At 34.2% G+C, this 25430-nt stretch overlaps 1 protein-coding gene across 9 annotated transcripts in view; it reads right to left on the minus strand.

Moving 5' to 3' along the window:
* Positions 1–25430, minus strand: part of SENP7 (SUMO specific peptidase 7) — a 207122-nt gene that overhangs the window by 31663 nt on the left and 150029 nt on the right. For 8 of the 9 annotated variants that reach the window (XM_063661553.1, XM_054481512.2, XM_054481516.2 and 5 more), the window contains 5 exons: positions 17037–17155; positions 10777–10958; positions 9379–9718; positions 7790–7947; positions 4677–4823 (listed from right to left, as the gene is read on the minus strand). In XM_063661553.1, the coding sequence (XP_063517623.1) occupies positions 4677–4823; positions 7790–7947; positions 9379–9718; positions 10777–10958; positions 17037–17155 (946 nt within the window). Of the gene's footprint in view, positions 1–4676; positions 4824–7789; positions 7948–9378; positions 9719–10776; positions 10959–17028; positions 17156–25430 lie in introns of those variants that run through there. The other variant, XM_054481517.2, reaches the window with a different exon arrangement.

The raw sequence follows: 25430 nt of genomic DNA on the forward strand, positions 1-25430 counted from the left end.
GGGTCCAGCTTCAGTCTTCTGCATATGGGTAGCCAGTTATCTTAGCACCATTTATTGAATAGTGAGTGCTTTCCCCATTGCTTGTTTTTGTCTGCTTTGTCAAAGATCAGATGGTCATAGGTGTGCAGCTTTATTTCCAGGCTCTATATTCTGTTCCATTGACCTATGTGTCTGTTTTTGTACCAGTACCATACTGTTTTGATTACTATAGCCCTATAGCACAGTTTGAAGTTGGGTAACATGATGCCTCCAGCTTTGTTCCTTTTGCTTAGGATTGCCTTGGCAATCAGGCCTCTTTTTTTTGGTTCCATATGAATTTTAAAATAGTTTTTCATATTTCTGTGAATATCATTGATAATTTGATAGTAATAGCACTGAATCTATAAACTGCTTTGCACAAGATGGCCATTTTAATTCTATGATTCTTCCTATTCATGAACATGGAATGTTTTTCCATTTGTTTGTGTCATCTGATTTCTTGGAGCAGGTTTTGCAGTTTTCATTGTAGAGATCTTTCACCTTCCTGGTTAGCTGTATTCATAGGTATTTTATTCATTTTGTGGCAATTGTGAATGACTGCATTCCTGATTTGGCTCTTGGCTTTGTTGCTGTTGGTGTATACGAGTGCTAGTGATTTTTTTTAATGTACTGCATTTTATTACATAAAAGTACAATTAGTAAAATAATATACTAATTTATTTGATATACTTTTAACTATAATTAATCATTCCTTCCTCTCACTATAATGTTGGAAAGTATTACTCTAAACACCTACCTTATACGTTACTTAATATAAGTTAACTACAAAGAGCCTCTCCACTTACATTTTCATCATGCATCTTACATTTTAATCTCCTTATTCTTTTATAGAAAAGGTCATAAATAATGCCCAACTAATAAAAAAGAATCTCTAATATCTCTGATGCAGCAACAATTGATCACATGCTTTCACATGTGAATACAATAGGAATAAAATAACAGCATAAAGTAATTTGAAAGCTGTATTACATCATTATTCACTTTTCAAAAATATTTTTTCAAGGAAACAAGTATATTTTCAATGTAATTACAATGCTTCAAAAAACCTACTCCCTTTAAAGTTATATACAAATAATTTATCTAACAACTTTAGTTGTAGATTAGTTTTTATACTCAACACTGATTTCGTGTAATGTCTGAAGTGTCAGTACCTTATTCTACTATACACTCCTTGATATTTACATAGAATCAATTTTGAATTAAATATTTTTTCATATTTACTGCATCTGCAAAAATATATTTTCGTATAAACTCTGGTGTTTTCTAAGCAGTAATTTTTGAAAAAAAAAGTGTTTCCAAATTCATTTCATTTGTAGGACTCTTCTCCAATATAAATTCCCTGATGCTGAAAAAAGCTTGAGCAACTGTTTCAGGGTTTTCCTCTAGTACAAAATGTGTGCAATAAGATCTGTGATACAAGTAAAGGTACTACAACCCCCTTTACATTTGTAATGGTTGTCTTCAGAATAAATACTCTTCTTCACTTTAAAGGCTTATATTTTCTGAAAGAATTTTTGACAGTAATTGCACTTTTAATGCTTTTATTAACTATGAACCTTCTTTTTTTTTTTTTTTTTGAGACAGAGTTTTGCTCTGTCACCCAGGCTGGAGTGTAATGGCGCAATCTCGGCTCACTGCAACCTCCGCCTCCTGGGTTCAAGCGATTCTCCTGCCTCGGCCTCCCAAGTAGCTGGGATTGCAAGTGCCCACCACCATGCCTGGCTAATTTTTGTGTTTTTAGTAGAGAGGGGGTTTCACCTTGTTGGCCGTACTAGTCTCAAACTCCTGACCTCAGATGATCCACTTGCCTCAGTCTCCTAAAGTGCTGGGATTACAGGCATGAGCCACCACGCCTAGCCATAAGTTCTCAATTCTTAAGAGACACATGATAATTAATGCTGAAGAGGAACTCTACAAACCTGAAAGATGTGACAGTGCTTGTACCAACACCTCCAACTTTGCAATACATTTAAAAAAAAAAAAGTTATACTAGTGTGAAACCCTAGAAATGTATAAAATGTGACAAAGCCTTTATATGGTTGCCACACTTGATTGTAGGTAAGATAATTCATACTGGCAAAACTCCTTCAAGTGTGAAGAATGTGGCAAAACTTTTAATCTGTGCTTACACCTTATTTCACAGGAAAGCTATTACCCTTGAGAAAAATTGTCCACATATAAAGAATATGGAAAAGCCATTAATGCTAGTGATTTTTGTACACTGATTTTGTGTCCTAAAACTTTGCTGAAGTTATTTATCAGCTGAAGGAGCTTTTGGGCTGAGATCCTATATCTAGAAAATTTATATATAATATATATAAATATATATATAGAATCCAGACATAGAATCATGTCATCTGCAAACAGGGATAGTTTGACTTCCTCTCCTCCAATTTGAATGTACTTTCTTTCTTTCTCTTGCCTGATGGCCCTGGCCAGGACTTCTGACAATTAATTTTTAGGACCACTTTACAGTGCTTACTGAATATCTGCAGTTCCCTACTATTTGTAATAGTAAAATATTGGGACAATTTGAAATGACCAACAATTAAAAATTTTTAAAGACAACCCAAATATCCCAAAATAAGTAGAGGAATTAAATTAATGAAATTATGGTAAGTTACAAAATAGTACATATTATGTAATATCCCTTTGTTTTAATGTATCTATATATGTATGAAGAATATGCAATGATATATACTATACAGTGAGTGGCAGCTGTCTCTAAATAGGCAAGATTATATGTGTTTGTAATATTGTTCCTTTACTAATTTGTGGTTTTTCGCTTGATCTTGGTTTTTGAGCATAACATGCCCACCTGACTGTGTAATAATATAATTAATACATTAATTAATAGAAATTCCATTGTTTAATATTTATATTGGATTTTCCTCCCCCCTGGCTAATAATTACTTTCATATATTTAGGTTATCCAACTTTTTGCCATTACAAAGAACTCAACAGAAATAACTGGGTAAACCTGAATTTAAAATAATAAAGTAAAATAGGGGAGAAAATCCTGAAAAATGAATAAAATTCCTCAAAGAAAAAGAATTGTAAAATCACCCCAGACATGCCAAAATCATTTAAAACCAGTGGCCAAAAAAATATTAATTTTAAATCAATTCATTCTTGAGCTTTCAAAGCAATGTTGACTACATCACAAACTACTATTATTTGCACTTCTCAGAATTTGGGATTAGGTCTTTGTCTGCATGGGTACCAAGTAAACAACAGGTACTTCATGTCTTATTCATGTGCTGTCTTCTCTGTGAAGCCTTTCCTGATTCCTCCAGACATTGATAGATATCCATTGCCATATGCACCCTTCTTGTACATACTTCTGTTTTATATTTTACCATAATGTAAATATTTATGTGTCTTTCTCTTCCATTAGATTAAAAGCTCCCTGAAAGCAGAAACCATATCTTAGCATTTTTATATTCTCTGCCTTATCCCTAACACAGTGAAATATTAATGAAACTGCCATAAAAAATGCCTGAGTTACTAAATCTGACACAGTCACTTCAACAAACATTTAAGTGCCTACTTAGAGTGGAAACATTTATGGAAGGTATAAAAGGAACTAAAACCGTGGCTCTTCACCATAAGCAGCTTAAAAGGTTAATGGAGAAGTTCATATAAGAATATAAGTAATTATAAAACACACAGAATAAATCTTAGAAGTACAAATGAAGTGTTATAAGTGTACAGCAAAGGGAGAAGTTAATTCTGTCTGAAAAGGAGGGATCAGGGAAAGTTTCCTGGAAGAGTCAGTATATCAGAGAAGCTTTAAAAGATGATTAGGATTTTAAAAGGTTGAAATGGTAAGAAAATATAGAGAACTGGCTGGGCGCAGTGGCTCACACCTGTAATCCCAGCACTTTGGGAGGCTGAGGCAGGTGGATAACTTGAGGCCAAGAGTTCAAGACCGGCTTGGCGAACATGGTGAAGCTCCATCTCTACCAAAAAATACAAAAATTAGCCAGGTGTGGCGCCACGCACCTGTAGTCCCAGCTACTCGGGAGGCTGAGGCACAAGAATCGCTTGAATACAGAAGGTAGAGGTTGCAATGAGCCAAGATCAGTGGAGTGCGCCACTGCACTCCAGCCTGGTTAAAAGAGTGAGACTCTGTCCCCCTCCAAAAAAAAAAAAATAGAGAACCGAGTAGAATCCAGTCTCACTTTCATATACAGTAGGTGAGGAGGAGTATTTTTTTTTTTTTAATTAGAAAAACAGAGTAGGATTAGTTCCTGGATATCCTTAATTTAGAAATTTGGAGAAGTCAGTTTACAACTGTTTAAACTGGCAAAATGAGATTTCTTCTTTATGCTCCAAACTATACCTTGAAAAAAATTTTACTTTACCATCAAATAACTTTTAGAACCCAAAGATTATCAATACATGTGATTTTTTTTTCACACATGATTTTCATTAGAGTAGTCAGATTAGGTAGGATTTTAGGAGGGGAGAATTAAAGACACATTTCAAATTAGGTATAATGACTTTCAACATATCCAAAGTGTCCCATATAAATCTTAATTCTATTCTTATTTGTGCTAAGAAAAAAAAGGAAAAAAATTAAAATGCCTTGTCCAAGATCCAAACTAAAAGAAAATTAAAGAAAATATACTTACTGTAACACAACCTTTAGAAGCCCCTTTTATTTTACCAATATAAACAGAAGTAAATATAAAATCCAGCTGTAGATCCATCTCATTACTAGGCATAATACTGGAAATGTTTTCCATGACAGGATTATATGGGCATAATTCAGATGACATCTAAAAAGGAATAAATCATAAAATGCATATAACTCTTAAGTATTATATAAATGCTGAAAATGACTTTCACCATCAAATTCTTCTTTAAATTACTATTAGTGAATTTTTGTAGAATTTTATACTGTTCTTACTGTGAAGAAATAGCTATCTAGATTTTTTTCTGAAAAAATATATGACTTACCTTTGAGAAAATTACACTAAATAGCTGAACCCAAAATTAATTCCACAGCCTAAGCTCCAGAAATATATACTCCTCTGTATCAAAGCCATGGTCTCACATTCAATAGTCTCGAATAGATTTTATTAATTTTTAACTTGACAGAAGAAAGTTTTAAACATATATTGTACTTTTGTTTAAAATGGGTTTTTAAATATATTATCTCTTTTAATCCCCACAACCACTCTATAGGCAGGTTTTTCAGTTTTCCATTTCATAAATAAAGTTAACAGATGTTTAGGTTGGTTAAGCGACCTGCCTAACATCATGCGATCAGTAAGAAGCAAAACAAAGATTCAAACGCAGGTTTCTCTCTTCAGGTCCAGTGTCACTTCAACCACATAAAATTGTTTCCATTAACCAAAATAATGTTCTTGCTACTGCATTTTAAAATTTTTTTATTTTAGATTCAGGGGGTATATGTGCAGATTTGTTATAAGGATAATATTGCGTGATGCTGAGGGTTGGGCTTCTATTGAACCTGTCACCCAGATAATACCTAACAGGAAGTTTTATGGCCCTGGCTCTCCTCATCCCTCCCCCCTACTTTTGGAGTCTCCAATGTCTATTTTTCCCATCTTTATGCCTGTGTGCTACTGCACTTTTAATATGCCATGAAGGAATGTAAGTACCTAAGAACCACCTGTTATATCAAATTTATATGCTTTATTGTATACTCTATGTTTGAAGACAACCAACCAGAAATGGCTTATACTTGCCTAAAACCTCAAAAATCATATCATTTCCACGCAAGTGACTATATAACTTTGCTTTTAAATTATAATAGAAAACCAGGCAACATCAGCAGCAACTCTTTCCCACTGTTTCTTCTGAAATTTACACTACTTTCAGATGACTTTTTCAACTTTTTCAAATGTGCCTAACCTCTGCACATTATCCGTAACATCACACATGACCAAACAAACAGATTACTACTAAAGCGGTTATTTTGCATATGTACTCACTCCCCTCTTACCTCTAGCAAATGTGACTAATCCTTATCTAAAACATATATCATACTCATTATTTTAAACCCAGCTCATAATGCCATTTACCTGCTTAATTGAATTTCTTTGTCATTCTCATGTTTTATTGCTTAGTATACTATTAATATCTTCTTATTCCCTAAGTAAAAAAGGGAATCAATCAATCAAATCAAATCAGGTAGCTCCAACATCAGTCAGACAAATAACTGTGGGCTTTTTTAGTGATAAAATGAGAAGTTGGTATAGAAATAATTTCTCATTGGGCTTCACATTTTGTAAAAACTAGTTGGCTCCTAAAAATGACCAATCCATATTTCTCATAATTCATTTAAAACTGGAACAAGAGAGAGCATAGAGATGTGGCATTCTGCCTTATTTGTCTTTGTAGATCTCCACTCCACAGTATTGGCTGCTTGGTTGTGATTATGAATGTAGTAAATTCCACAAGATATGTTATTTTCTTATAATATGATCATTTCATACTACATTGTCAATTTATGCCCTGCCAAGACCTAATTCTTCTACAAGTTTAAATTCATTATCAACAATGACACTTTTAATTATATATGCAACTAAACCATCAAGTAGGATATTGACCCAATCTGGTAAAAATGGTTCATTTTTGCAAAAATTCAGAACAAAGCTGCTGAGGTGATTTCTACATGGAATACCAAATACAAAAGAAAATACCCATGAAACAATAATCAGACCAAACTGTTTTCATAGATCGGGCCAACTCTTCATCATACTCTGCAAAATAACAGCCTCTGACATTATTCCAAAACAAAACAAGATAAGTTTACCATAATTCTACACTGGTGGTCAATGATCTTTTCTTACAAATAGAATAATCACAGACTAATAACAAGAAAGAGTACCAGCTGGGAGCGGTAGCTCATGCATGTGATCCTAGCACTTTGGGAGGTGGAGGTAGGAGGATTGCTTGAGCCCAGTAGTTAGAGACCAGCCTGGACAACAAAGAGAAACCCTCATCTCTAAAAATAATATATATTTTAAAAACATTAGTCAGGCATTCTGGCACGAGCCTATGGTCCCAGCTACCTGAGAGGCTGAATGAGAGGGATGCTTGAGCCCAAGAGGTTGAGGCTGCAGTGAGCCATGATCATGTCACTGCACTCCAGCCTGGGTGACAGGGCAAGACCCTGTCTCAAAAAGAAAGAAAGAAAGAATACTGATAATAAATGATTTGAACCTTATTTTAGACCTAATCTCTTCAAAGGACTGAATTAATCGACTGATACTAAACTAACACACTTCCATTTATTATTTTCTATAAGAATGAAGAGGCAGAGGACTTACCAAACTTGATAGGTTTCTGACCTATATCTCCAAAGCCATGTTCTTTCCTCTATATCATACTGCCTTCATAGTATGTGAGGAAAAGGAGTAATTCCAAGTAGCCATAATACTCCAAGACCAGACATATAAATACTATAAAATGTGTTTAATTCTACAAAATGTTAGTGAAATGTCCAATGAAAGCCATAAAAAAAGAAAAATATTCAAGTAATAGAATATTTAGACTGAAAAATATAAATCACCAGAAAAAAATGGCATAATCTTTTCATTTCAAAATAAAGACAACTACATATTTCACTCAAACTACTATAAAAGTTGTCTGAAAATTCAAACTAAGAAAATTTGTAATTTTCATTACAATATTCAGCTTGATAACAAATAACAGTCATTAACCAATAGTGTACATTTCATTGTTAATCTGTGAGAAGACAGAAATAAATTACCTGAACAGATTCACATGTAATCAATGGTAGTTCTGACAATGCTGATTCAGAAGTACTCTCATTTTCATTAGTTGTCTCACGCTCTTGCTTAGATTGTAACTTAAGAATTTCTGAACTTTTATGTTCAACAGGTCCTTCTTCATCACTAGAAACAACAACTAAAAAGGAAAAGAAAAATGTATTTTTGTTTATTTATTATCATTATTTTTTTTTTTTTTTGAGACACAGTCTCCCCATCTCGGCTCACTGCAACCTCCACCTCCCAGGCTCAGGCAATTCTCCTGCCTCAGCCTCCCGAGTAGCTGGAATTACAGGCATGCGCCACCATGCCCAGCTAATTTTTGTATTTTTAGTAGAGACAGGGTTTCACCATGTTTGCCAGGCTGGTCTCAAACTCCTGACCTCAGGTGATCCTCCCGTCTTGGCCTCCCAAAGTGCTGGGATTATAGGTGTGGGTCACTGCACCCAGCCGAAAAATGTATTTTAAATGTGTAACAATCACATATCAAAAAAAGAACTTTTGGCCGGGAGCAGTGGCTCACTCCTGTAATCCCAGCACTTTGGGAGGCTGAGGTGGGTAGATTCCCTGAGGTCAGGAGTTCAAGATCAGCCAGGCCAACATGGTGAAACCCTGTCTCTAGTAAAAATGCAAAAATTAGCCAGGCATGGTGGTGCACGCCTATAATCCCAGCAACTCAGAAGGCTGATGAAGGAGAATTACTTGAGCCCAGGAGGAGGAGGTTGCAGTGAGCCAAGATCACACCACTGCACTCTAGCCTGGCCGAAAGAGCGAGACTGTCTCAAAAAAAAAAAAAGAACTTTCTAATTAGTGCAATTTATTTTTAATAATCCTGTTAAACTTAATCATCTAAATTTATTCAATTTAGAAACAGGCCTATCAGTTGTTATCTGATTTACAGTAGTTACAGACAATGACACCATATCAGCGCAATTATTCAGCAGTTACCTGTACCCTTACCTTCTAAAGAATAAAGATGTTTAAAAATGGATAAAGCCATGAGGAGGCCTTAGGAACAAATTCTAGTTGTAACAGTGTATTGCGCCATCACTCTAAATTGTACTTTTAAGTTCTGTTACAGGAATTGCTTCAAGGAATGGGAAATTAATAACTAGGGGAAGATGTGGGAGACTATTCCCTGGAGATCCTTTAAAACCTTTGGAATTTCTTTGTACCACGTGACGGCATCAACTACTCAGAAGCTGATTAAATCAAAATTAGTGATAATAATTAGATAGCACTTAAACTCTGCATACTTCATCAACCAAATGACAGTAACGATGGTCTTTAAATAATCTATTTTAAAACTATTGAGATTACAGTGTACTAATCTAAGAAAACATTACTTCCGTTTTCAAGTCCTCCATTAGTTTACCTAAATCGATATTTTAAAACTCATGAAGGAGACCCCAAACCCCAAGCCTTTTTTTCCTAAAGTTAATATATTCCACAATGATGTCATAAACAGCTTATGGCCTTAGCCAAATTTGTTCAAGAAGAAGAAAAAAATAACTAAGTAAAGCAGAGGAAATTAAGTAACTTTATAATCTTTACTTGCTGAACCACTTACTTGGTTCAGCTGAGATCAGTGATTGGTTCCCTTCATTATGTCCTCTTAGAATAGGCTTTTCTATGGTATTCAACTCATTCTCATCCTTCTCAACCAGGGAAGAAATCCCCACGGTATAAATGGAATTAGAGTTCTCAACAGTTTCAGTGGTTGAACCGGCAGAGGCACTTTTGGTGGCATTACTCAAAGTCAACTCCTGACTGTTAAGTGAGGATAGTTTAGTAAAATCACTTTTTGTAGGTTTAGTTGTAATTTCTTCAGGCAGTTTTGGATCCTGATGATAGTTTTCACTTGACTTTTCAAACTCAGTGGATATTGTTGAGTCATCTTCTTGTTTTTTCTAAACATAAACACATAGTAAAAAAAGCATTCTTCAAATTTGTCTTGCTTAAACCATTTTTAAATTCCTAAAAAAAAGTAAAAATATTATATCACTTCTATAACTACATGGATAGAAAACTAAACAATTATACTACATTATACTTGCCAGTGTCTCCCAGATTTAAAGATACAGGGTTTGGTCTGTCCAATCTGATGCCTGATAATTTTTTAAAGGGTGAAACTGGGAGATTTCCATCATTACAAATGCTTTGTCAGACAGTCTCCCACGATCTAAGTCAACTTTAGAATGAGAAGATGTATTTATGTATTTTTATTTTGCAAAAGTAATAATGCCAATGTGACTACTTTGGTAAAACTACTTTGGTAAAAAAATTTAAAAATTAACAATATAACATTAAAAATTATGAAAAACAACCACTGCCTTCAATATCTCATTTACTGTATAAATCTGAATCATGTTTATAATTACAACCAAAAAACATTACAAGGTCCTGAAATGATTTATGGATCAAAGAAATTGAAAAGCTGTCTTACTGTTTTATTGCTACTTATATACTAAGTCTTTGAAAATAGAAAATGTATGTATTTAATATGATAATTCTTTACTTAGAATAAATTCCCTAAACTCTAGATAAACAGAAGCTTAAAGAATTTGATAAGTAAATTGCTACTGATAAAATAAATCTAATAATAATTTTACAGAGCAAGCAAAAAAAAATGACTAGGCAGTACGAATAGTATTTGGCTGAAATAAAGAAAAAGAAAAGTCTGAAGGATGTGCAACTACCTACTAAGGAAAAAGAGTGATACAAGAAAAGGAGCAATTTTAACTTTTTTAATCATTCATAGTATTTGAAATGTGTCCCAATAACTCTGTATCACCAAGAAAAGTTACATTTAAAATTGTTTTTTAATAATAAAGCTAACAGTGAACCAAAAACTAAAGAAATCTGAAAATAAAAGCTGAAAGCTAGCGGAACATTATTTGGCCACAGTCAACTCATTTTTATCATAGCATGAAATTATTTCCTATAATATCTAAATACCTCTACTTACTGTCTGTTCTGTTGACTCATCCAAAGAAGTACAATATTGAGAATCAGGTAAATTATTTCTAAGCCTTCTCTTTGTCTTCCTGGAAATCAGAGTGAGTTCCACTTTTGAATCAGAATATTTAACATCCTTGTTTCTGCTTTCCTGTTCGAGATGACCACAACCTCTACTTCCACTGTTAAGGTCTTAAAAAACAAATGAAGCATAAATATGGACAAAAAAGTATAGAGAGAATCTCTTTTCGAAAAGCTCAAAGTAACATCGTCAAAATTGCTATACTACTTCCAAAGCTCATTAAAACAGAAATGTACTGTTAAATTCTCATACTGACACTGGATGAAGGTAAAGGCACATCCTATTTTAATTGGTATATACAAAGTAAATGTTCATTATACAATAGTTGTGAGGTGAGAAAAATACATAAAGAAGAAATATCCTTTTTCATAGTAGCCAAAGCAAAGCCACCAAACTGTTTTTCCATTTGCTATAAATGCATTTGGCTGTACTATCAAAGAAAAAGGGGATTAAGAAAATGTGGCACATATACACCATGAAATACTATGCAGTCATAAAAAAGGATGAGTTCATGTCCTTTGTAGGGACATTGATGAAGTTGGAAACCATCATTCTCAGCAAACTATCGCAAGGACAAAAAATCAAACACCACATGTTCTCACTCATAGGTGGGAATTGAACAATGAGAACACTTGGACACAGGAAGGGGAACCTCACACACCGGGGACTGTCATGGGGTGGAGGGTGGGGGGAGGGGGGAGGGATAGCATTAGGAGATATACCTAATGTAAAGGATGAGTTAATGGGTGCAGCACATCAACATGGCACATGTATACATATGTAACTAACCTGCACGTTATGCACATGTACCCTAGGACTTAAAGTATAATAATAATAATAAAAAAGGGTGGGTCTTATTAAAATCCAGAAAATTCATGTCTTAAAGTTTGATAATTCAATGTGACTTTGTAAACTAGTCTTTTAAAATGTAATTTACATAAATACATACTTTTAGTGGAAAGGGACTATAATTTGAAAGAGTGTTGATCACTGCTCTTTAAAAGGAGCCAAAATACCTTTGCTCTGTAGTTGGCTATAATATGTGATCACTCACAAGGTTACCAATTTACTTGCCAGTTTATTTCTTCTTTTCAATAATCAAGACCCTGTCATTTTAAGTCTCCAATAAATCCGTCATTCTAGAGAAGTACTTCCTTTTTTAAGTCAATAAGACATCATTTTGAAACTCATGCCAATCATTACTAAAAATATTTAATATTTCTGTTATCAAATATATGTACTGTACAAAAATACCTTCCAAAAGTTTCCACCTAATTGACTAAAAGTTATCCTGAATTATTTTGCTTTCTGAATCTACGTCATACAAGTAGCAACTCAAAGTTTATACACAGCAAGTCACAAAGCAGTTGCCTTTAATTCACAATTTTCAATTCATCTGACTGGCCTGACTTTTCCATTCATGGAACATTCTTCAACACCACACATCTTCTCTTCAAACTATTCTTGCTTTAACTGTAGCTTCAACAATTCCTAATAACGAATATTCATGATAATTCGTCTTTGACATTACTTAAAGGAAGGCACTGGAACAGGATTGAGGGTAAAAATTCCAAGATAGTCAACACCTTACTCCCTAAGGAAAATAAAACTCCCCCCAAATCATCAACACAATATTTAGGATAGCACATTAAATTTTATATGTAATATTGTAAACTATAAAAGTGGTCTAATACAATTTCTACACACAATGTATCAAACTATAATTTCTAAACATAAATATTATACTATAGTAAAATGACTCATGAAAGGAACGAGGCTTGAGAAAAACTTGATTATACAGGAGTTTTCTTTTAAACAATTTATTATTTGCACATCAGTCAAGCCTGTCTCATGGAAAAAGGAATAACTTTATTATATAGAATGAAATATTATAAAAATAGGATTCCACTTGCATAATATATAATTTAACCTGCAAATATTACTAGCATATAAAACTAAAGAGGTGACAAAATCCTGTAAACAAAAGAATACTAAGTATTTCCAAGGTATTATGTTGGTGAAAGCAAATTCCACAAGGCAAACTTAACGTGCTATGGAAAAAAATGGTACACCTAAGGTTTCATTCAGAATTTCCATTAATTTACAGGTTTTTTTTAAAATAATTGGCATCAGATGTAGGAAAGTAAACACTGCTTTAATAAAGATCCAATACCTAATTGTATTAGAAACACTTTCCCTACCAGTAGTGGTAACTTCACGGATACTGAAAAACTAAAAAATGTTTCTTTTGTCATGTACTCTTCCCTGATGCATGTCTAAAATGCCACTGTGATCTTGAGGTAATACTCCCGGGTACAAATCAGAAAGTATTTTATTCAAGTCAGTGTGAGGACTGTTAGTCCTCACATTCTACTGCTTTCCTGGGTAGAGTAGGAATCTTTGTCTTGATAGTATCTGAACTGAGCCCACTTGTACAAATACTTACATTTTTACTTGGTAATCAATACAGTCATCCCTCAGTATCCTCAGGGGATTGGTCCCAGGGACCCAGGATACCAAAATCCATGGATCCATAAGCCCCTAAAGATATAGCATTTGCATATAACCTATATACATTTTCCTGTATAGTTTAAATAATCTCTAGATTACTTATAATACCCAATACAACATAAGTGTTATGTAGTTGTTATATGTATTTTTATGATTGTATTATTTTTATTGAAATTTTTTTCAAATATTTTCCATCTTTGCTAGGTTGAATCTGCAGATGCAGAACACAAAGATACAGAGATGATTGTAATTATTTCTAAGAAAAGTACAGTTTATAAGAAAATAAATGTTTTTCATTATACACTGACAGTGACTAATTGGAAGCTTGTCTGTACAAAGTCATAGCACATTCTCCAAAGACTGCCTTTATAAGAGTTTCAGCTGGTTTCTTGTACAAATAAAAGTCATTACTCTAGTTTCATTTTAAATTTTTTTCTATTAAAAAGGCTACTAAAAAGAATCTTTAAATAAAACTGGCACAAGACAGGGATGCCCTCTCTCATCACTCCTATTCAACATAGTGTTAGAAGTTCTGGCCAGGGCATTTAGGCAGAGAAGGAAATAAAGGGTATTCAATTAGGAAAAGAGGAAGTCAAATTGTCCCTGTTTGCAGATGACATGATTGTATATCTAGAAAACCCCAACCTCTCAGCCCAAAATCTCCTTAAGCTGATAAGCAACTTCAGCAAAGTCTCAGGATACAAAATCAATGTACAAAAATCACAAGCATTCTTATACACCAATAACAGACAAAGAGAGCCAAAGCATGAGTGAACTCCCATTCACAATTGCTTCAAAGAGAACAAAATACTTAGGAATCCAACTTACAAGGGATGCGAAGGACCTCTTCAAGGAGAACTACAAACCACTGCTCAAGGAAATAAAAGAGGATACAAACAAATGGAAAAACATTCCATGCTCATGGGTTGGAAGAATCAATATTGTGAAAATGGCCATACTGCTCAAGGTAATTTATAGATTCAATGCCATCCCCATCAAGCTACCAATGACTTTCTTCAGAGAATTGGAAAAAACTACTTTAAAATTCATATGGAACCAAAAAAGAGCCCGCATCGCCAAGGCAATCCTAAACCAAAAGAGCAAAGCTGGAGGCATCACACTACCTGACTTCAAACTATACTACAAGGCTACAGTAACCAAAACAGCATGGTACTGGTACCAAAACAGAGATATAGATCAATGGAACAGAACAGAGCTGTCAGAAATAACACCGCATATCTACAACTATCTGATCTTTGACAAACCTGACAAAAACAAGAAATGGGGAAAGGATTCCCTATTTAATAAATGGTGCTGGGAAAACTGGCTAGCCATATGTAGAAAGCTGAAACTGGATCCCTTCCTTATACCTTATACAAAAATTAATTCAAGATGGATTAAAGACTTAAACATTAGACCTAAAACCATAAAAACCCTAGAAGAAAACCTAGGCATTAACATTCAGGACATAGGCATGGGCAAGGACTTCATGTCTAAAACACCAAAAGCAATGGCAACACAAGCCAAAATTGACAAATGGGATCTCATTAAACTAAAGAGCTTCTGCACAGCAAAAGAAACTACCATCACAGTGAACAGGCAACCTACAAAATGGAAGAAAATTTTCGCAACCTACTCATCTGACAAAGGGCTAATATCCAGAATCTTCAATGAACTCAAACAAATTTACAAGAAAAAAACAAACAACCCCATCAAAAAGTGGGCAAAGGATATGAACAGACACTTCTCAAAAGAAGACATTTATGCAGCCAAAAGACACATGAAAAAATGGTCATCATCACTGGCCATCAGAGAAATGCAAATCAAAACCACAATGAGATACCATCTCACACCAGTTAGAATGGCAATCAACAAAAAGTCAGGAAACAACAGGTGCTGGAGAGGATGCGGAGAAATAGGAACACTTTTACACTGTTGGTGGGACTGTAAACTAGTTCAACCATCGTGGAAGTCAGTGTGGCGATTCCTCAAGGATCTAGAACTAGAAATACCATTTGACCCAGCCATCCCATTACTGGGTATATACCCAAAGGACTATAAATCATGCTGCTATAAAGACACATGCATACGTATGTTTATTGCGGCATTATTCACAATAGCAAAGACTTGGAACCAACCCAAATGTCCAACAATCATAGATTGGATTAAGAAAATGTGGCACATATACACCATGGAATACTATGCAGCCATAAAAAATGATGAGTTCATGTCCTTTGTAGAGACATGGATGAAACTGGAAATCATCATTCTCAGTAAACTATCGCAAGAACAAAAAACCAAACACCACATGTTCTCGCTCATAGATGGGAAGTGAACAATGAGAACACATGGACACAGGAAGGGGAACATCACACTCTGGGGACTGTTGTAGGGTTGGGGGAGGGGGGAGGGATAGCATTAGGAGATATGCCTAATGCTAAATGATGAGTTAATGGGTGCAGCTCACCAGCATGGCACATGTATACATGTGTAACTAACCTGCACATTGTGCACATGTACCCTAAAACTTAAAGTATAATAATAATAAAAAAAATAAATAAAAAGAAATATAAAAAAAAAAAAGCTGTGCTCCAAATGAAGTGTAATGAATTTTTGCATAGCGTCATCAAAAGATTTTTTTGTATTGTGAATAACTTATGAAATCACTCACAAATAAAATAGTGGCCAAGCGCGGTGGCTCATGCCTATAATCCCAGCATTTTGGGAAGCCGAGGCAGGCAGATCACTGGAGCTCAGGAGTTTGAGACCAGCCTGGGCAACATGGCAAGACCTTGTCTCTGCAAAATACAAAAAAATTAGCCAGGCATGGTGGTGCATGACTACAGTCTCAACTACTTGGGAGGCAGATGTGGGAGGATCACTTGAGCCCAGGAGGTAGAGGCTGAAGTGGGTTGTGATCATGTGTGATCATGCCACTGTACTCCAGCCTGGGTGACAGAGTGAGGCCCTGTCTTAAAAAGAAAAAGAAAAAGAGAAAAGCAAGAAAGCAAGCAAGCAAGAAAGAGACTTCAACAAACATTCGAAGCTATCAATAATCCAATAAACCCCTAAAGGTGTTAGTTTAACAAATAAATAATGTAGTAAAATTGTTTTTCTTCAAGTATCAGTAAAATATTTTTAATTCTTGAAAGACAGACAAAAAAGAAAAAGAAGTCAAATCATAAATCCTATATGCAAGGAGGCCTACAAAAAATTTTCACAAGTCTAGGAAGTATTTACCTTCAAATTTGCTAATAGTGGCTTGTTTGGCATCCCCCTGAAGTTGAGAAATTCTAATGAATAGAGAATGTATTTCATGGTAGGCAAATAGACAGTGATAAGCTAATAATAAAAACCCAGTTAGCAGTAACATTAATATGCATGGAAACAACACTTAGAAATAGCTAAATTAACATAACTTCATAGCTATATCCAAGTCTCCCCAAAGAAGAAAAAAATATTAAAATTTAACTTTTGGGATTAGTAAATAAATCCAGAAATGAGTACTATGCTACATAAAGAGTAGGTTTAGCAATTTTCTTTGTGTTGCCAGATAATCTCCCTTTACTTTCACATATCCTTTCAAAGTAAAATAAAATAATTTATTTATAACAAAAATTATTATTAATACAATAAGAAAAAATTCAAATTCCAACAGTTTTCTAAGGTTCACAAACCTTTAGGCTGAGTATCAGACATTAAAAGAGAAATGTCATCATCCTTTCTTCGTTTTTCTTTATTATGCGCAACCTGCTTTGCAGAATTGTCATCTACTGTCTTACTTCGTTGTGAGCCCCTGCAAAAGAGAATTGTATTATACTCAATTCTAATAAAGTCCAAGTGAATTTAGAAGCCAACTAGCATGTATTTAAAAATTTAAATAAAAAATTTAAAAAAACAGATTACAAACACAGTCCCACATGGCAGACTATAAGATCTAGGTAGTAAAAAAAATATTGAACTCAGATTTAAGAAATAAGTTATCCTCCCTTTTCTACCTTTAAATTCCCCATGTGTGTTTTGGGGGAAAAAAAATGAGATATCAACATTGGAGGATTGTGTACATGCAAAATGAGCAAAAGAGTAATACTATACAAGTATTAAATAAGTTAGGTTTAAAAAGGTTTAAAAATACTATACAAGTATTAAATACTATACAAGTATTAAATAAGTTAGGTTTAGAAAGTAAAATTCCAAGGACACAAGTACCTCAATAATCAAACCTGTGTATAGTCAAACAATTATAAGCCAAAGCTGAATATTAATATATTTCAAGTGTGGTTCATATATCCAAAAGTATGGTAACAAATTTTCAGTAGTATGTGGTAATAAATTTTACCCACAGAGAAAATAATTTAAAGCCTAAGGTACTGGTAAAATAACAAATTTTGGAATGATAGTCACAACGTTACTACTAATAAAAATTTAGAAATATAAAACATACTATAATGTATAAGTGCATACATATGAAACAAAATATAAAAACTTAGACTGGAAGGATTCAAGCCTATTTGGATAGTAGATAACTCTAAAGAAGGAGAGTATTAGAATCAGGGAATATAAAATAAATAAGTTTTCAACTTTCTATAATACTTCTTTAAAAACAAATTTAAATCTGAAAAAAATTGGAATTATATTGGTTAAATCTGAGTGATATGTATTGGCATATTATTCTCTATACTTATGTGCATATTTTAAGTATTTCATAATTTTAAAATATATAAATTATTTACAACTAAGGCAACTAGTATAAGTCAAAAACAAGGACTATAAAGACCAATAACACATAATGCTTCCTTGTTTTGAGAGAATTATTTGGAAGGCTAAAAATGACTTATAAATTAAAAAAAGCTACAGTATCCAAACATCACCAGTGTAGTGTCATAGTTAAAGAAAGGGTTATTGCTGCTATTACATTCTTCATTTTCATATTTACTTTGGTAAAATTTTCTTTATTTTCAGATTGGAAATTAAAAGGCCAAAATAATCAAAATTGTAAGGGTGAGCCAATTTCACTTGCAAAGAGGTTCTGACTAAGTCATACTCATTCCACTCCTCAACCCTCAAGAATCATTCTTGAAGAATAAGGGCATCTAAGCAAATTTATACCATAGAGTTTTGTTTACTGAAAATGAAAACCAAAAGAGAAGTCGAAAAAAATGTGTCCTCCCTGAAAGAATTATCACTACAGGCACTATAAACAAAAATAGAATGTGACCTAAAAGACGATCTAAAAAGATGCTTAGGTACTTATGTTTCCCCTGATATAAGAAGCAAACAGTGTAATAGTCCTTGTTTTTCTAGCACAATGAACACTGAGAAACAAAATAAGATTTCACATGTAAATCACATTAAAAGTTATATCGTTGTAGAAAAAACTTTATAATAGAGGATTTTCTTGACCAAACGCTAAGCATTAAGTAGTTGGCATGAAACCAAAAATAAAAATGAATAAGTATTTTCAAAAGGTAATGTCATATGATTCAAATGCACATACAGTGAAGCCAAACACATCTGTAATATAATCTCAATCCAAATAACAGTTTTTTGCAGAATATGACTATCTGGTTCTAAACTGTACATGGTGGAAAGTCACGTGTTTAAAGATAAGGACAGCAATGTTCAAACACTGTTAGCTTCCATCCTCTTATAAGAAAAGAAAATGAATGGACTGGAAACACCCAAGTTCCTGAACAAGAAATATAAATATTCACATTATTCAAGTTAACAAATAAATGTAATAAAAGCTCAAAATAAATATTTTCCAACGCAACAAAATTCTAAGAATTTTTTTAAATAGCCAAGCAAATATACTTTAAAATTATAAAAATGTATTAAAATAGTGTGGTACTAGAATAAAGAGAGACATATCGACCATAGAAATAGAAAACAGAACTCAGGAACAAACTTTCAAATACATGCTCAAAAGATTTTTGACAAGGATGCTGAAACCATTCAATAGGGAAAGGACAGTCTTTTCAATAAAGGGTGCTGTGAACATAGGATAGTCATATGCAAAAGGAAGAAGTTGGACAGTTATCTAACACTATCTACAAAAATTAACTGAAAGTGGATCAAACACCTAAATATAAGGCAGAAAACTATAAAACTCTTAGAAGAATGCATAGGGGAAATCTTTATGACATTAGATTTGGCAGTGATTTCTTTGATATAACAACAAAAACACAGTCAAAACAAAGACAAATTGGAGTTCGTTAAAATTAAAAACTTATGGCTGGGCAAAGTAGTTGACGCCTGTAATCCCAGCTACTCGAGAGGCTGAGGAGTGAGGATTGTTTGAGGCCAGGAGTTCAAGAACAGCCTGGGGAACATAATGAAACCCTGCCCACACACACACACACACACACACACACACAAAATTTAATAATTAGCTAGGCATGATGGTATGCCCCTGTAGTCTTAGCTACTCAGGAAGCTGAGGGGAGAATCACTTGATCCCAGGAGTTCAAGGTGGCAGCTACAATTGTGCCACTGCACTCCAGCCTGGGCAACAGAATGAGGCTCTGTCTCAAAAAAAAAAAAAAAAATCAAAAATTTTTGTTTATCAAAGGACACTAGTGAAAAGACAACCCACAGAATGGGAGAAAATATCTGCAAACCACATATATATTAAAGGATTAATACTGATAATACATAAAGACCTCCTACAGCTCAACAACAAAAAATAAATAACAATCAAAAAATGGGCAAAGTATTTGAAGAGATGTTTCTCCAAAGACATACAAATGGCCAATTAGCATGAAAAGATGTTCAACATCACTAATCACTAAGGAAATGCAAGCCCAAACAACAACATACCATTTCACACAGATTAGGACAGAGTAATTTAAAACAAAAATTTTTTTCATTAAAAAAAAATTAACAAACATTGGCAAAAATGTAGAAAAATTGGAACCTCTGTACATTGTTGGTGGGAATGTTCAGCAGTGCAGTCACTGTGGAATGATTTGGTGGTTCCTCAAAAAGCTAAATAGAGAACTGCCATATAAGAAGCTAAACACAGGCCGAGCGCAGCGGCTCACGCCTGTAATCCCAGCACTTTGGGAGGCTGAGGCAGGTGGATCACCTGAGGTTTAGAGTTCGAGACCAGACTTTCCAATATGGAGAAACTTTGTCTCTACTACTAATACAAAAATTAGCCAGGCGTGGTGGCGCACGCCTGTAATCCCAGCTACTCAGAGGCTGAGGCATGAGAATCACTTGAACCCAGGACGCGGAGATTGTGGTGAGCCAAGATCATGCCATTGCACTCCAGCCTGGGCAACAAGAGCGAAATTCCATCTCAAAAAAAAAAAAAAAAAAGAAGCTAAACACATAATCACAAAGTTATCAAGCAATCCCACTCCTAGGTATACACCCAAAGGAATTGAAAGCAGGGACATGAACAGATTCTTGTACTCCACTGTTCACTGTAGCACACTATTCACAATAGTCAAAAGGTGAGAACAACCTTAGGGTCCATCAACAAATGAAAAGAAAAACAAAATATAGTATATTCATATGATAAAACATTATTGGGCCATAAAAAGGAATAAACTTGTGATAAGTGCTACATGAATGAACTTTGAACACATTATGCTAAGTAAACTCAGCCAAACACAAAAGGATAAATATTGTGTGATTCCACTTAAAGAGGTCACTAAAATAGACAAATTCACAGAGACAGAAAGTAGATTAGAGGCTACTAGGGGATTAGGAGAGGGGAGAATGGGGAATTATTATTTAATGGTAACACAGTTTCTGCTTGAGATGAAAAAGTTGTGATAATGGTTGCACAGCAATATGGATGAACTTTGAGGACATTATGCTAAGAAAAAATAAACCACTAACTAAAAGACAAATACTGATATTCCATTCATATGACGACATATTTAGAATAGTCAAATTCATACAGGCAGAAAGTAGAATGGTGATTGCCAGGGACTGGAAGAAGGGAAAAATGGGAGTTAGAGTTTAATAGATACAGAGTTTCAGTTTGGGAAGATGGAAAAAGTCCTGGAAAAGAATGGTGGTGATGGCTGCACAAATATGTGACTGTTCTTAACGGCAGTGAACTGTACACTTAAAAATTGTTAAAATGGCAATTTTTAGGTTACTGATATCTTATTACAATCTTTAAAATACAAAAAAGGTATTAAAATGTACAATAAATGAAGGGAATAGGAGAACTGGTTCTACTAATTTCATAATAAAACTTAATACAGAGTAACATCAACAAGTATAGTACTACAGACTAGTATGTTAAGAAAGGGCTGGCAAACAGCAAAAAACCAAACACCGCATGTTCTCACTCATAGGTGGGAATTGAACAATGAGAACACATGGACACAGGAAGGGGAATATCACACACTGGGGACTGTTGTGGGGTGTGGGGAGCGGGGAGGGATAGCATTAGGTGATATACCTAATGTTAAATGACGAGTTAATGGGTGCAGCACACCAACGTGGCACATGTATACATATGTAACTAACCTGCACATTGTGCACATGTACCCTAAAACTTAAAGTATAATAAAAAAAAAATGCAAAAAGAAAAAAACAGAAGAATTTGAAACACAGCTGGGAAACAAAGCTTTCACATTCAGTTGTAGTGGACTAACTGGGTAACAACAGAGAAAAAAAGAATTCAGAACTACATCCAATACTCTAAGGTAAAATGAACTATCATATGCTAATGATTAAAAGTTGTAAGATTTTTTTAAACAACCATCAGAAGAAAAACACTATTTTTATTAGCCTTGTGGAAGAAGAATTTCTTGAGAATGGAAGTAAAGAAATTATAGAGAAAAACATGATCGGATTCAACCACATACATGGTAAACTTTTAATAAATGATAAACTAAGAGCATCAAAATAAAAGAGAGAAATTAAACCCAAAACTGCATCAAACGAAGTGCAATACACAGGAGTTCCCAGTTCAACATGAAAGGAGCTTGGAAGTTATCTATCCTAAGGGTAAAACTGAAAAATCAACAACTCTTCCTGGACGTGACAGAAAAGTGAAGTTACAGGATGAATGGCTGCCCTCAAAATGGGAGAAAGACAGCCAGGTGAATACAGAGAATCATAACTTACTAAAGCAAAAATCCACAAGCGGAAACAGTCCCAGTAACTACTATTGGAGTATGAAGATCTAAACTGCGATTGACAAATTCCTGAGGGTTCAGTGTACATAAGTCTAAGAGTTAAAAATCCCAGAGGACTTAGTCATAAAGGAGGTCGCACACTTTTGTTAGTTTTATCTCCAGGAGTTCAACCAGGTTCTCACAGTGAATATCAGAAAAATCCCCTCATGGTTCAGCAGAGGAAGGTAAACATTTTCAAATATATCAGAGCATTCTGTTCTCAACAAGGCCTGCCCTCAAGAAAAACTATTTCACCAGACCCTAAACTATGAGTTATTTTTCAGAGCCTAATCAACCGGGGAAATAAAAAATACCCAACTCTAGCTCTGTCTAGCATTCTGTGTGAGGGAAAGCAAGGAAAATACACAATTCCAAGACCATCTAGCTTTCCATGTGGGAGAAGGGAAATACCTAACTTCATTATATTCCATGTATGCTGTTGCACCAAAGTGTTCAGAAGAGAATGAGAAGCACTTGTAAAGTTAACAGGCCAAGGACAAAGGCTCATTAACCCATTTATGCCTGAGGTTGCAATTTTTGAATTTTTGCAATCACAGCTTGGTGATAACCTTTAGCAGTAGGATATAAATAACTATTTATATCCTGGAATGCGTAGCATTCCAGTAACAGAACACTAAGCATAAGTGGGTTAAAAGACTGAAACCTAACAGGACTGCAGAATGCCTTTCTTCCTCTCACATCTTACCACCACATTCCTAAAGGTCTATTTACGGTAGTTGCTTTTATCTAGTACATCATGTCCAACTATCCAAAAAAAACAAAAAACAAAAAGAAAATTAAAAGCCACACTGAAAGAAAAAAAAACACAGTTTGACAACAAGTATCAGAACCAGAACCAGACATGTCAGAGATGTTGAATTATCAGATTAGGAATTTAAAACAAATATGATCAACAGATAAAGTATACAGCATATAAGCACTTATGGGCAATGTTAGCAGAGAGAAAGTGTAATGAAGAATGAAAAAGAAATACTAAAGATCAAAACACTGTAACAGAAATGAACAATGCCTTGGATGGGCTCACTAGCAGACAGGATATGGAAAAGGAAAGAATCTCTGAACTTGAGTATATAGAAATAGAAAATTCCAACACAGGAAAGCAAAGAGAAAAAAAGAGTAAAAAAAACCGTAACAGAATATTGAAGAAATGTGGGACAACTACAATAGGCGTAGCATAGGCATAATGGGAATATCCTAAGAAGAAGAAAGAGGTAAAGAAACAGAGGAAAAATGCAAAGCAATAATGCATGAGAATTTCCCCAAATTAATGTCAGACACCAAATCACAGACTGGCAAGTTCAGAGAACACCAAAGAGAATAAATGCCCAAAAAATAACACCTAGGCATATCATATTAAACTGCAAAAAAATCAAAGATTTAGAAACAGTTCATAAAATCCAGAAAAAAATAAGCCCTTAACTAGAGAAAAACAAAGACAAGAATTGTGTCTCATTTCTCAGAAACCATGCAAGTAAGAACACTGTGGAGTGAAATCTTTTAACTGTTCAGAGAAAAAAAAAACCTACCAACCTAGAAAAATAAATAAATAAATAAAGTACAAAGTTGCAGGATTAATATTCTCTGATTTCAAAACTTTCTGTAAAGCTATGGTAATCAAAACAGTGTGGTACTAGTATAAAAACAGACACATAAACCAACAGAACAGAATAGAGATCCCAGAAATAAACCCTCAAATACACGGTCAAATGATTTTCAACAAGGGTACCAAGACCATTCAATGAGGAAAGGGCAGCCTTTTCAACAAATGATGCTGGAAAAACTGAATAGCCACATGCAAAACAATGAATCTGTACCCTTACCTAACACCATATACAATAATTAACACAAAATGGATCCGAGACCTAAGCATAAGGCATAAAGCTATTTTGAAAATTCTTGGAAGAAAACATAGGGGAAAATCTTCACATTAGATTTGTTAATTATTTCTGGATATGACAACAAAAGCAAAGTCAACTAAAGAAACAGATTAAGTAGACTTCATCAGAGTAAAAAGGCAACCCACAGAATGAGATGAAATATTTGCAAATCCTATATCTATTAAGGGATCAATATCCAGAATATAAAAGAAATCCTACAACTTACAAAAAAAATCCAATTCAAAAGCAGGCAAAGTACTTGAATAAACATTTCTCTAAAGAAGACATATAAATGGCCAACAACACGAAAAGATGTTCAATATCACTACTCATTAGGAAAAATGAAAATCAAAACCACAATGAGATACCACCTCACACGCATTAGGATGGTTATTATCAAAAAATCGAAAACAAATATTAGCGAGATATGGAGTAACTGGAACCCTTGTGCACTGCTGGTGGCAATGTAACATGGTGCAGCCACTATGAATAATAGTATGGTGTTTCCTCAAAAAGTTAAAAATAGATTGCCATATGATCCAGCACTTCCACTTCTGGATATATACCCAAAAGAACTTAAAGGAGAGACACAAACACACACTGAACACCCATGTTCATAATGGCATTATACACAATAGCCAAAATGTAGAAGCAACACCACTATCTATCAACAGATGAATAGAACAAAATTTAGTTCATACATAAAATGGAATATAGCCAGCCTTAAAAAGGAAGAACATTCTGACACATGCTGCAACACAGATGAACTTTGAAGACACTATGCTAAGCGAGATAAGTCAGTTAGCAAAGGACAAATACTGTGATTCCACTTATTTAAGGTACTTAGGGTCATGAAATCATAGAAACAGAAAGTAGAATGGTGGCTGTCAGGGTTTAGGGTGAGAGAGGAATGAGGAGTTCCTGTTTCACAGATACAGAGTTTCAGTTTGGTAAAAATGAAAAAAGTTCTGAAAATGAATGGTGGTAATGGTTGTACAATAATGTGAATGTACTTAAAATAGATTAA

Source organism: Pongo pygmaeus, chromosome 2 (assembly GCF_028885625.2).
Source record: "Pongo pygmaeus isolate AG05252 chromosome 2, NHGRI_mPonPyg2-v2.0_pri, whole genome shotgun sequence".
Taxonomy (NCBI): domain Eukaryota; kingdom Metazoa; phylum Chordata; class Mammalia; order Primates; family Hominidae; genus Pongo; species Pongo pygmaeus.